The sequence below is a fragment of the Ranitomeya variabilis genome, chromosome 1 (assembly GCF_051348905.1).
Source record: "Ranitomeya variabilis isolate aRanVar5 chromosome 1, aRanVar5.hap1, whole genome shotgun sequence".
NCBI lineage: Eukaryota > Metazoa > Chordata > Amphibia > Anura > Dendrobatidae > Ranitomeya > Ranitomeya variabilis.
The window spans coordinates 118,518,122-118,532,783 of NC_135232.1; the positions used below are offsets into that span (position 1 = coordinate 118,518,122).

The 14,662-nt window shown below is 39.4% G+C and overlaps 1 protein-coding gene across 4 annotated transcripts in view; it reads left to right on the top strand.

Moving 5' to 3' along the window:
- RASGRF2 (Ras protein specific guanine nucleotide releasing factor 2) overlaps nt 1-14,662 on the top strand; it is a 401,708-nt gene that overhangs the window by 293,256 nt on the left and 93,790 nt on the right. For all 4 annotated transcript variants that reach the window (XM_077288405.1, XM_077288397.1, XM_077288415.1 and 1 more), the window contains exons 10-11: nt 7,371-7,531; nt 13,867-13,933. In XM_077288405.1, the coding sequence (XP_077144520.1) occupies nt 7,371-7,531; nt 13,867-13,933 (228 nt within the window). The remainder of the gene's footprint in view (nt 1-7,370; nt 7,532-13,866; nt 13,934-14,662) is intronic.

The window sequence follows — 14,662 nt, forward strand, 5'->3', positions numbered from 1 at the left end:
CCATAAGTAAAATATTACCAATTACAATAGAGTAACAATAGAGTGACGAAATCCATGGTTACAATGGTGGGCTGAGAGCACAGTACGGGACAGTAACTCACTAAATCCTTAACTCATAAACATGCAGAAAATATGCTGTCAACAGGTGCACTTAAACTGTCTGCCAATGTCAGGCGGCCCGGCTAAGTAATATGAACACATGCATAAATGCTAAAGTGATAGCCACAAGGCAAGGTGTACACAATACAAAGTAAAGGAATTAGTTACCCATTTGGAATGAAGTAAAGGTCCCGTCCGGGTCCCAGTCACATACCCCAACGCGCGTTTCGCGTTTAAAAGTTACCGCTTCCTCAGGGTTAATACCTAGTAGCTCCCCCTTTTGAAAGTATCACATATTGGAAACGCTTTTTGTATCCAAACAAGAGTCTTTTCAGTTTTTACAAAATTTACAACACTTTTCCAGTTCTGTGAGATTCCTGGGTCATCTTGCTTGCACTGCTATTTTGAGATATAGTCACAGATTTTCAATGATGTTCAGATCAGGGGACTTGTGAGGGTCATTGTGAAACCTTCAGCTTGCGCCTTTTGAGGTAGTCAAATGTGGATTTTGATTTGTGTTCAACGTCACCTTTTTTACAGATGGTGTTATGTTTGCATCAAAAAGTTATTGAAATTTCATTGAATCCATTCTTCCCTCTTCCCTCTAGCAGTCAAATGTTCCTAGTGTCATTGGCTGCAACACAACCCCAAAGCATGATTTTTCCACCCACAAGCTTAATGGCTGACAAGATGTTATTTTCCTGAAATTCTGTGCCCTTTTTCTCCATACATGCCTTTGGTCATTGTGGCCAAAGAGCTCTATTTTAGAGCAGCACGGTGGCTCAGTGGTTAGCACTGCAGCCTTGCAGCTCTGGGGTCCTGGGTTCAAATCCCACCAAGGACAACATCTGCAAGGAGTTTGTATGTTCTCCCCGTGTTCTCGTGGGTTTCCTCCGGGCACTCCGGTTTCCACCCACATTCCAAAGACATACTGATAGGGAATTTAGATTGTGAGCCCCATCGGGGACAGCGATGATAATGTGTGCAAAAAAACTGTAAAGCGCTGCGGAATATGTTTGCGCTATATCAAAAAATAAAGATTATTATTTTATCCTCATCTTTCCACAGGACTTGTTTCCAAGATGCATCAGTTTTGTTTTTATGTTCTTTTGCATACATCTGATTCTAAATTTTAAAGTGAGGATGCCGGAGAAGTTTTCTTCTGATGGCCATTCCATGAAAGTTATATTTGTGCAGGTGTCTGAACAGTAGAACATTGTAGCACAACTTTAGAGTCTGCCAAATTTTTCTGAAGGTCTTTTTCAGTCAATCGGGGGTTCTAGTTTACCTCTCTATCAATCCTAAGAGCAGATCTCAGTGAAATTTTGCTTGGTCTTCCAGAACTCGTCTTGACCTCCACTGTTCCTGTTAACTGCCATTTCTTAATTACATTTCAAACTGAGGAACGTACAACTTGAAAACAGTTTGCTATCTTCTTCTAGCCTTTTCCTGCTTTGTGGGTCTCCACCATTTTCATTTTCAGAGTGCCAGACAGCTGCTTAGAAGAACCCATGGCTTCTGTATTTTGGGAAAAGGTTAGATGACGCTAGCTTTTTATAAAGCTGGGAAATTTGTATTACCTGGCCTTTCCTAATGAGGATAGTGAACAATCCATAACCCTAACAGGCCAAATAAGGTCTGAAGCCTTGGGCAAAGTTATCTGAGCATACAAACCTCCAGGGTGCCCAAACTTTTCATCGGCCCATTTTCCTTTTTGTAATTTTTAAAATGTAAAAGATGGCAACATATTTTTTTTGCCTAAAATACAAAGCAAATGTATCATCTTTAACTTTAGGCCTTTTAGAGATCATTTAATCTAAAACTTGCTTAACTGTTCATAATAACAGTAATTGTGACCAGGGTGCCCAGACCTTTACATGCCACTGAAGGTCTCTACAGTCACATTCATGGGAGCTTCACTTATATTTTGGTTATTTTGGGTCTGCACCCCAGTAGTCAAAATAATCATTTTTTGACACATCCCAGGCCTCTAAAAAATAAAAATAAAACTTGGCATGTGAGATAATTTTATGATGTACATGCTTCAGGGATTGTTATCCAACTTGGCAACTACATAAGTATTAAATTCCAGATTTGGTTATTGGCAGTGGGGATCTTGCCTTGTACTATTCTGCTTTCGTTCAGGGTTTTTTGTACCTCCAGATATAGTGTCACCCCCATTCTTCTAATGCCATTTCTAACCATATACAGGTCCTTCTCAAAAAATTAGCATATAGTGTTAAATTTCATTATTTACCATAATGTAATGATTACAATTAAACTTTCATATATTATAGATTCATTATCCACCAACTGAAATTTGTCAGGTCTTTTATTGTTTTAATACTGATGATTTTGGCATACAACTCCTGATAACCCAAAAAACCTGTCTCAATAAATTAGCATATTTCACCCGTCCAATCAAATAAAAGTGTTTTTTAATAACAAACAAAAAAACCATCAAATAATAATGTTCAGTTATGCACTCAATACTTGGTCGGGAATCCTTTGGCAGAAATGACTGCTTCAATGCGGCGTGGCATGGAGGCAATCAGCCTGTGACACTGCTGAGATGTTATGGAGGCCCAGGATGCTTCAATAGCGGCCTTAAGCTCATCCAGAGTGTTGGGTCTTGCGTCTCTCAACTTTCTCTTCACAATATCCCACAGATTCTCTATGGGGTTCAGGTCAGGAGAGTTGGCAGGCCAATTGAGCACAGTAATACCATGGTCAGTAAACCATTTACCAGTGGTTTTGGCACTGTGAGCAGGTGCCAGGTCGTGCTGAAAAATGAAATCTTCATCTCCATAAAGCATTTCAGCCGATGGAAGCATGAAGTGCTCCAAAATCTCCTGATAGCTAGCTGCATTGACCCTGCCCTTGATGAAACACAGTGGACCAACACCAGCAGCTGACATGGCACCCCACACCATCACTGACTGTGGGTACTTGACACTGGACTTCAGGCATTTTGGCATTTCCTTCTCCCCAGTCTTCCTCCAGACTCTGGCACCTTGATTTCCGAATGACATGCAAAATTTGCTTTCATCAGAAAAAAGTACTTGGGACCACTTAGCAACAGTCCAGTGCTGCTTCTCTGTAGCCCAAAAAGTGGCTTTACCTGGGGAATGCGGCACCTGTAGCCCATTTCCTGCACACGCCTGTGCACGGTGGCTCTGGATGTTTCCACACAGGTTCCCCAAGGTCTGGAATCGGTCCTTCTCCACAATCTTCCTCAGGGTCCGGTCACCTCTTCTCGTTGTACAGCGTTTTCTGCCACATTGTTTCCTTCCAACAGACTTACCATTGAGGTGCCTTGATACAGCACTCTGGGAACAGCCTATTTGTTGAGAAATTTCTTTCTGGGTCTTACCCTCTTGCTTGAGGGTGTCAATGATGGCCTTCTTGACATCTGTCAGGTCGCTAGTCTTACCCATGATGGGGGTTTTGAGTAATGAACCAGGCAGGGAGTTTTTAAAAGCCTCAGGTATCTTTTGCATGTGTTTAGAGTTAATTAGTTGATTCAGAAGATTAGGGTAATAGGTCGTTTAGAGAACCTTTTCTTGATATGCTAATTTATTGAGACAGGTTTTTTGGGTTATCAGGAGTTGTATGCCAAAATCATCAGTATTAAAACAATAAAAGACCTGACAAATTTCAGTTGGTGGATAATGAATCTATAATATATGAAAGTTTAATTGTAATCATTACATTATGGTAAATAATGAAATTTAACACTATATGCTAATTTTTTGAGAAGGACCTGTATAGTGCTAAAGATACAGAAGCTGTATGAGTGCTAGCATTAGACAAAATTGTCATTTAATATACCATATATATTTGTGTATGTGTAAATTTATGTATAACATACACCTCTGACAAAAATTAAGAGATCACTGCAAAATTTTCAGTTTCTCTGATTTTTCTCTTTATAGGTATATTTTTTAGTAAAATGTAAATTGCTCTTTTATTCTATAAACTACTGACAACATGTCTCCGAAGTTCCAAGCAATACATTTTGTATTTATTTTTTTAAATGAGAAATAGTCAAAATAACCAAAAAATGCATTGCTTGCAGACCTCAAATAATGCAAAAAAAACCAAGTTCATAATCATTTAGAAACAACAATACTAACTCGAGAAGAGTTCAGAAATCAATATTTTGTGGAATAACCATGATTTTTAATCACAACTTTCAGGCGTCTTGGCATTCTTTCCAACAGTCTTTCACACTGCTTTTGGGTGACCTTATGCCACTCCTGGTACAACAATTTAAACAGTTCTTCTTTGTTTGATGGCTTGTGACTATCCATCATTCTCTTGATTTCATTCCATAGGTTTCCAATGAGGTTCAGGTCTGGAGATTGGGCTGGCCATGACAGGGATTTGATGTGGTAGTCCTTCATCCACACCTTGATTGACCTAGCTGTGTGGCATGGCACATTGTCCTGCTGGAAAAAACAGTCCTCAGAGTTGGGGAACATTTCCTGAGCAGATGGAATCAGTTGTTTTTCCAGGATAATCTTGTATGCGGCTTGATTCATTTGTCCTTCGCAAAGATTAACCTGCCCAATTCCAGCCTTGCTGAAGCATCCCCAAATCATCACCGATCCTCCACCAAATTTCACAGTGGGTGGAAGACACTGTGGCTTGTACGCCTCTCCAGGTCTCTGTCTAACCATTAGATGACCAGGTGTTGGGCAAAGCTGAAAATTTGACTTATCAGAGAAGATTACCTTACACTAGTCCTCCTATGGTCCAATCCTTATGGTCTTTGGCAAACTTGAGCCTGGCTCTCCTTTGCTTCTCATTGATAAAAGGCTTTTTTCTAGCTTTACATGACTTAAGTCCTGCCTCTAGGAGCCTGTTACGAACTGTTCTTGCCGTGCACTTCACCCCAGCTGCCATTTGCCATTCCTTTTGTAGATCACTTGATGTCATCCTGCAGTTGCTGAGTGACAGTGGAATAAGATGACGGTCATCCCGGTCAGTGGAGAGTCATTTTCTGCCCTCTGCTGGTCTGTAGCTTTGTTGTCCCCATTGTCTGCTGCTTGACCTTGTTGTAATGGACTGCCATTTAAGAAATTTTGAGGATGGAGGCAACGTGACGCTCACTGTGTCCCTCTGCTAGTAACGCCAGAATTGAGCCCTTCTTTTCTTCACTCAAGACTTTTCTTTTCAACTCCTTTGGCATGGTTTAAAATTATTTTTTCTTTCCTATTACTTTTGAGATATTACTAGCACTTGTTTTGCCATCCAGCTTGTCCTATTGCAAGAGGATTGTGAGCACCACAGCAGTATTTTTTATACTTTCCTTCGTTAAATAAGATTTGGTTCAGGTGATCACCTAATCAGAAGCACATTAAGTAGAATGAGGTAAACTCTGGTTGGAATTCAACTGACAATGGAATGGAATGGCTGTCAGACATATAGAAAAGCTGATTTTTTAAAAACTGTGCAGTAGTCTCTTAATTTTTGCCAGAGCTGTGCATGTATATTGTAGAAACAGTGGTAGAGATTATGAGCTCTGGGCATCTCTGGAGTACCACATGTGTCTAAGCAATAGCTGAGTAAACATAGTCCAGATGTGTCTTGATGTGATATGTTTGGAGATAGGTTTATATGCTCCAATGATATATTTACAATCTAGATTCCCTATTAACAATTTTATTACAGTAGCCTAAATGTGCCAATGACTATTTAACACTCTGGTCACTGTTGCATGACACTGAACAGACAGTTTATTCATGTGATTGATGAAATACCTTAGTTTAACAATGTCCTCCTAGGACTAGACTACATTTTCTGTCTCTAAAAATCCGCTGAAATATATTTTTGAAATTTTCTATAGATTTTAGAATCTCAATAATGTAATGCTGTGAATGTTTAAAATAATTCTTCATTGTTTTTTTTTATATTATACAATCTGTATGTAGCTTGGTATAGAGCGGGAGAAGGTGAACAGATTGATATCCCTCCTTAGGTACCCGTGTGCCTTGTTTGTGCTCATGTTTAATGTATTTGTCTATATTTGCCCCGTATTTCACATGTAAAGCGCCATGGAATAAATGGCGCTATAAAAATGAATAATAATAATAAAATAATAATATTTAGGTTTGTGGGAAAAGATCCAGTATCAGTTGTATTGTTTCCTTTGAAATCCCTGCTCATTCTGAGCTTATTAGTCAGGTGGGTGGTCCTAATAAAGTACTCATACTTTTCCATGAATGAGTGTGCATTTACAGATTTAAAGGGTTAAGTTCCACCATGTGGAAAGTGCCAGCTCATCGTAAGGAGACTTGGGGTAGGGTCATATGGCCGTTTCGCCGCATCCGTGAAAAATGGTCCAATTATTGTGATTAGTTTGATCAGTGTCATCAGTATTTCTCGGTTGTGGACAGAGAAAAAAAAGTTCTCCACCTTCTCCATTCTGTCAGTTCAGTCCGATCTTTTTCATGGACCCATAGACTTGTATTGCCGATTTTGATCTGACAGTCAGGTCAAAGTCAGACATATGCAGTCCCATAGAATATCATAGGTATGAGTGCTTTCCGTGAAAACCACGTGTGCATGAGACCTTATAGGCCATGCAATACTTTTCTGGGAATTTAAGTATGCCAATAGTAATTTTAGAGAGGAAGAGAACAGGAATTTGTGTGTTTTATTGGAAGTAGCACCCCTAAAATCAATATCGACCCTTTAAATGACATTTCCACGTGTCTTAGGATAAGAAGCCAAAGCAGACACTCCATTTGCAGACATTTGTTTTGGGGTATTTGTCCATCATCAGTGAAAAGCAGGATGACCAGTTTGGCTGGCTGAGCACTGATGCAATGATTTGGGGAAAACACTCCAAAACATGTGTCCGCAAATGGAGTTTCTGTATGGCTTCTTATCCCAAGTCATGTGGCAAGGCTCGTTAAATAGTCAATATTAACTTTTAGGACTTCTATATCTGATAGGTGCTACATGAGTTCATGTCATCTTAATCTCTGAAGAGGCTATTTGCATAGAGAGATGCGTTGGTCGTCGATTTGGATGACCCGCCTAGCTGCTAAGCCTAGAATGAGCAAGATTTCTATGAAATTATACTGAATCTTTTCCTAGAAAACTGTAGATCAATCTGCTCAGCTTTTTGTGTCCTATAATATAGTTGCTGCAGATCGAGTTAACAGCACGTCTAATTCCCTGACCAGCAGAAGTGTCATGGTTAGTAAATGTAAGATGGATCGTGAGATGAGAAGAGCACATAATAGATATTTCCATTCCAGGTACTCTCATCCAGGTCCCGTCTGTAGAGAGAGGGAAGCTAAGCAAAGTTCGCCTGGGGCCTCTGTCTTTAAAAAGAGAAGGGGAAAGGCAATGCTTTCTATTCACAAAACATTTCTTAATATGTACGAGAAGCTCCGGGGGCAAATTGCATTTACTCAAGGTAAGAGAGTCATGGGAAAATTTCTAGTGCGCACAGTATATATGTTCATGACTGGGTCTCTGCCATTTTATCTGTTTTTCTGGTTCCAAGATTGTAGCTAATAAAGCAAATACAACCTGCCCATTGTTTCAAGACTAGTTTTGTGGTCATGTTGGCAATTCTCCTTGTGTTTTTTTTTTATTATGTCATAAAGTATTTAATAGATATCAGAAATGTTAAAATATCTTGTATATCTTGTTATACTTTTCATATAATTTATAGTTCATAAATACAAAATTAATTTAACATTTTTTGCCAAAATTACCAATAGACTCCTCGATTAAAGCAGCTGACGACTGCAGTGTGAATAAAGGCATATGTAGTACTTGCACTGGGCTGAATCCTGTATTAATTTACATTCACATATACAGTTAGGTACAGAAACATTTTGACAGTGATACAAGTTTTTGCATTTTATCTGCTTACTAAAACATTTTCAAGATAGTCATGTAATTCAATATGGACTTAAAGTGGAGACTCTGAGCTTTAATTTGTGGGTGTTCACATGCTAAATGGAGTAAGGGTTTAGATATTACACTCTTTAACCCCTTCATGACCTATAACATATACGTCATAGGTCGTCTACTCCCTTTGATGTGGGCTCCGACACTGAGCCCGCATTTTTTCCGGCACATGACAGCTGATCACATCTATATAAGCAGCACATTTCACCTTAATTCCTGCACTGCTAACTATGCAGCATTTTTTCTATGTGAACCTAACAGGGAGACTCTCCTCCTCTACTATGAGTAGTGATCTAATGCTACTCTACCATAACAAGTGACCTAATTAGTAAGGGTCGGGATGGGTCGAAACGTCTATGATATATATCATAGTCGCTTTGCACTGTTACTTCCCCACTCCCATCATTACCCCATTATTCACGGACATGAATAAACATATTTTGCATCACTTGAACTTAAGAGTGTGCGGTGAATCTTGACTTCTAGTGAGCTCATTCTGACAGTCTGTCAGGAAAGTTTGTAACTCTTTTTATCGGCCTTTTTATTAGCTCCTCTCAGCGGATTTATGACCACAGGATTTCACTCGGGACCGCACCCAGCTGCACTCTCCAGGACTTGATGCAAGAGACTCGCGCAAGTTTCTCGCATTGAACTCGCAAGTGTGACCCCGGCCTAACTGAGAGATCAGTGTTTGAATTAATTTGCAAATGAGGCTTTAGATCGGAAGCCTCTGTCACTCCTGCTCTATTCCCCGCCCAGTGCTCCCACCTCCTTCATCACTGGCAGCATCTATGTAGTGTGACCTAAGGAAAAAGAGTTGTCAGTAAAGCAGGAGGAGGCAGCACTGGTTGGAGAATAGAGCTGGAGTGACAGACTGCAGATCTACAGCCTCATTTGCATATCAATTCAAACACCGATTTCTCAGTAATGGAGGAACAGACTGGCCATGTAAAGGGATTGCTAGACTTGTCTGTAAAAGAACTACGTGTGTGGAAAATAAATAGATAAATAAATATATAGTTTGGGGGTTGAAATCCTGCTGACAGATTATTTTTGAAGTTGAATGTGCCAAAAATAACAAGGAGCTTGTAAAAGCAAAACAGTGCAAAATTTGTCATGAAATCCAATTGAAGCCCAACCCATTTTAAACAAGTGCCAATCTTTTTGCTATTTCATTGATTGGTACCTGTGTAAATCAGCCTTTGCAACAAATATTATGACAATCGATACCTTCTATATATATAATTGTCTAAGGGGTACTTCCGTCTGTCTGTCGCGGATATCCCGGGTCGCTGATTGGTCGCGGTCGCGACCAATCAGCAACAGGCACAGTCCGGCCGCGAATTGGTCCCTCCCTACTCCCCTCCAGTCAGTGGCCACATAGGGTTTTAGCAGTCCGCTAAAGGGACTGCTAAACACCGCAGCATAACGCGGTGTAGCGCAGTCCGTTAACGCTGCTATTAACCCTGTGTGACCAACTTTTTTCTACAGTGTGTTCCAAAATATTATGCAAATTGGATTTAAGTGTCATAAAGATTTATTTGTTTTGTTTTTCAAATAAACTCGTGGATGGTATTGTGTCTCATGGCTCAATGGATCACTGAAATCAATCTTAAGCACATGTGAGAATTTGTTTTCCAGGTGATTCTAATTAAAGGAAAACTACTTAAAAATGATGTTCCACATTATTAAGCAGGCCACAGGTTTGAAGCAATATGGGAAATAAAAAGGATCTCTCTGCTGTTGAAAAGCGTTAAATAGTGCAATGCCTTGGTCAAGGTATGAAAACATTAGATATTTCACGAAAACTTAAGAGTGATCATCATACTGTGAAGAGATTTGTGACTGAAACAGAGCACAGACAGAGTTCATGCAGATAAAGGCATAATGAGGAAGGTTTCTGCCAGACAAATTAATTGGACTAAGAGAGCAGCTGCCAAAATATCATTACAAAGCAGCAAACAGTTATTTGAAGTTGCTGGTGCCTCAGGAGTCCCTCGAACCTCAAGTTGTAGGATCCTTCAAAGGCTTGCTGTGGTGCATAAACCTACTATTCGTCCACCCCTAAATAGTGTTCACTAGCAGAAACAGTTGCAGTGAGCCCAGAAATTCAACTGTGCATATTAATTTGGAACAGTGCATTTTGAGTTTTTATTCATTTTTTAGATTATACTGTTATCATTGGGAGGTTTCTTGAATAAAATGTGTTGTATACACTAACGGGTGATGACTTTTATTAGACTGACTGTCATTTGCACCAACCATTTAGGAAAATCTGAGAAAAATATAATTTGCATAATAATTTGGAACACAGTGTATTGATGCTGCCTATGCAGCATCAATAGTAAAAACTTTTTAATGTTAAAAATAATAAAAAAGATAAAAAATCATTATATTCTCACCTTCCAGCACCTTTCCCACTCTTCGCGACGCTCCGGTCCAAATAATGCATTTCGGCAATGACCGGAGATGACGTAGCGGTCTAGCAAGACCGCTACATTATCACATGTTATTGCCGCAATGCATTCTTGGGACCAGAGCGTCGCGAGGAGCATCGCTAAACGCCTGGCCTGGATCCGGGGGCCGCCGGAAGGTGAGTATATAACTATTTTTTATTTTAAGTCTTTTTTTAACAGGGATATGGTGCCCACATTGCTATATACTACGTGGGCTGTGTTATGTACTGTGTGGCCTGTGTTATATACTGCGTGGCCTGTGTTATATACTGCGTGGCCTGTGTTATATACTGCGTGGCCTGTGTTATATACTGCGTGGCCTGTGTTATATACTATGTCTCTGTGCTATATACTAAATGGGCTGTGCTATATAGTACGTGGCTATGCAATATACTGCGTGGCTGGGCAATATACTACGTGCATGTGCTATATACTAGGTGGCTGTGTTATATAGTATGTGGGCTGTGTTATATACTACGTGGCTGTGTTATATACTACGTGGGCTGTGTTATATACTAGGTGGGCTGTGCAATATACTACGTGGGCTGTGCTATATACTACTATACATATTCTAGAATACCCGATGCGTTAGAATCGGGCCACCTTCTAGTACTATATAAATGTGATCATGGGCAGCTTACCGTACAAATGCAACCATGGACGTCGTTATATACAAATATAACCGTGAGCAACTGCGACCACGTCATATTTGTATTTGTACAACAAAATGTCCATTGTCGTATTTGTACAGAAAGACGATTGTACAAATATAATATGGATGTCTTTTTGTATAAATGCGTCCTTTAATTCATAAAATGACTATTCACACATTACTATTAGATCAGATTATCCTACAGGGCGGTATCATTTATCAATAATATATATCTTTCAATTAAAAAATAACCACATGTATCCCATTCTGTTAATCCGAATATAGAAAAAGGTCTTGAGAGGTTTTTTTTTAAACTTATGTTGTTTATTAATCAAAAATTTTAAAAATTTTGTCATATCAGTGTAACACTATTAATATTGGGGGAGAATAGAGGAATTATTATATATGCTCCAAAAAATGGAATACCATATGCATTGCTAGTATAAAAAATACATATTACACACTATAGAAATTTATATACTGTATATATAATTCGATATCATAACTGCATCTTATTATCTAATGGTCCCATCAGGGGTCGTATTATTTTAAAAAATGCAGCAAAATTGCTCAACCATGGTGCAACAGCAGTATTTCATATGTATGTCTATCAAAGAAAAATAGACAAGGAAGGAAGCAATAGAATGCAAATCAATACAAAAGTAAAGTGCAATAGTGCGTGCATGGACAATTAGGCTATAGGTGCTTATGTATGAATATCACTAACACATAGTAAGAGCTGTGACTTACACTAAGTAAGAGTTGTAAACCCCCACCTGCCGCCTCAACACACGTTTCGCCGGTCTTCGTCAGGAGGAGGTCACATAACTATACAAATATATTCATGGGCCAGGGTAAATCTGTTTTGAGAATTTTTATTCTTTTTATCAGAAAATGTAAAAACATTTTGCGTTCATTTCCAGAACACTTCTCTTCAGAATGACATTGACAGTGAAAATGAAGTTTATAAGACGTCATCGTAATGCAGTTAGAGAGAACAGGAGATCCTAGGGCAGTAAAAGGTTAATGCTCAGTGCATTTAGCTACCAGCTGTAGCATATATAGAGAAGTCACATGTGTTTCATTTGGAGTAAGCAGATGACAATGCTTAACATGAAGTATTATCTGACAGCTCTGTAAAATGTGCCCTCAGCCAAGTGACATGACCCTGCAAAGGAGGAATAAGATGGAGGACATTAAAACGTGTGGATGAAGCGGTCTGCTCTTCACTTTAGAGGCTTTGTATAGTAATGTCATAAATGTAAAAATGTGTATATTGTCTCTTTTTAAATATGTCCAAAGACAGATAAGCTGGATAATCAGTGGCCTATTGTCGTGACCAAGTGTTCTCTAAAACACTCATTTCCCAATACATGTGCAGTGTAAACAGGCTGTCGACCACCCGATCATCCAGCAACATACTCATTTGGTAGGGGAAATTATATTTTTAAAGGTAATTTTTCAGTAGGATCAATCCTCCTATATGGGCATGTAGGGCGTAGGAAGCTGAACAAAGTGATATTTTGATATCTGCGATCTGATGTCTTATTCTAGAGAAATCCACAGGTTGATTTTATGTAAATGAGCTGTATAGGACTATGAGCCAGACATAGATCTCCCCAAGACTCTGCCTCCAGAGAGTATTTTAACTAAAAATGGGTGTTACAAGGGTGAGACATATAGATCAGGAGAGCGGACTGTCAGTCTTTACATTTCTTACCACCAGAACTCTGCCTTTCCTCTTTGCAGTAAAAAAGGCATTGACTAATCCAATCTTCCTCCTTACATAACAAAAATATTTAGAATTGCGAGTCCTCAGTGGTTGATACCTTTTAATGGCTAACTGAAAAGATGGTAACAAATTGAAAGCTTTCGAGACTACACAGGTCTCTTCATCAGGCATAGACATACCAGACATACCAGAATGTACCGCATCCTTAAATAACATGGATATTTGGCTGACTTTCTCCATGTTAAAAGGTATCCTTAAGTTTGGCAATTATACCCTATCCATACAATAGTGGAAAACTTCTTGATCGTTGGGGGTTTTGACCGCTGGGACCCCCACCATGCCCGAGAACTGAGACCCATATGAATGGAGCAATGGTTGCTCATTGGCACTACTACTCCATTAATTCTTCATAGAGCCATTAGGGAGAGCCAAGAACTGCACTTGGCTGGTTTTTGGCAGACCTATAGGAATAAATGAACGGCCCTGCACATGGTCGGCATCACTCCATTCACACAACCCGGTCTTGGGATCAGTGTGGGTCCCAGCAGTCAGACATCCAGTGATTGGGATGTAATCTCCTATCCTATGGATATGGGGTAACTTCCAAACTTGAGAATACCCATTTAATGAGGAACATGCGGTGTTTTAAAGTCCTTAGCCAACTTTAAGCTGACATCTATTTTGGAGCACATTTTCATGCCTCTTAAGCTATCCTGATAGTATCCCTGTGCACCAAAACAGTTCTCTCTCTCTCTCTCTCTATCTATCTATCTATCTATCTATATATATATATATATATATATATATATATATATATATATATATATATATATATAGGTATTATTGGCTATAGTAATGATATTGTGTAAGGTAATGGTAAGGTAAAGTGATGAAAGTCCATTTGGGCCATCTCTGAATCGGCATGTCATGTTAACATGTAGCTGATAAAAGCATTTAGGTTGCATTACTATCATCAAGTTTCATTTGTACAGACAGGTGGGGTCCTATCTCTGATCGAATGCACCCTGATTGAAGAACCAGACATTAATGATGATGACTGTAAGTAATACAATCCAATTAATTTACTAGACTAGTGTTTCTCACTGTTATTAAGCGATGTACCCATTATTTAAGGTACTCTCCATACTGTGATTACACAAGTGCGCTATACATTTAAATGATCACTGTCATTTTAATAAATGTTTCCTAAATCATTAGTGCAAGTAATTATGAGAAACTTTGTAATATGTCTGTTCAAGAAAATCTACTTTTTTTTTCTCCACTTATGAGCTATTTCTCCTCACCACCTGCCCCCTGAACTCACCATAAAGCGCACAGTCAGACGGCCGTATGAATCAGACCGCAATGTTCAGACCGCCCGCAGCTTTCCCAACCCGAATTTGACAGCTGCATAGAAATACCGTATATGAAGTGGTCACGCTCGGGTCGGGAGAGCCATCAGCCAATCTGTTGCAGTCCGATTTATACAGCCATATGACTGCACCCCGAAGTACAGCTCCAACCTGTCTGGTTAAACACAAGATGGGCTGCCAGCATAATGAGGTGTCAGGGCATACTTAAGTCTTTGGAGAGGAGGGGAGGAAAGAAGAGTGAGAGACCAGGTAGATTTGGACAGAAAGAGAGATTGAGTTGCATCCTTCAGGTAACGGTTTTCACTTCAGTGCTGGATTCACGGCTACAAAGCTCAGTACTCCTGTGTAACATTTTTCATGCTGCTTCTTCTGTTTGTGTGCTATAGAGAACCACGAACAGGAATCCATCTCTCTG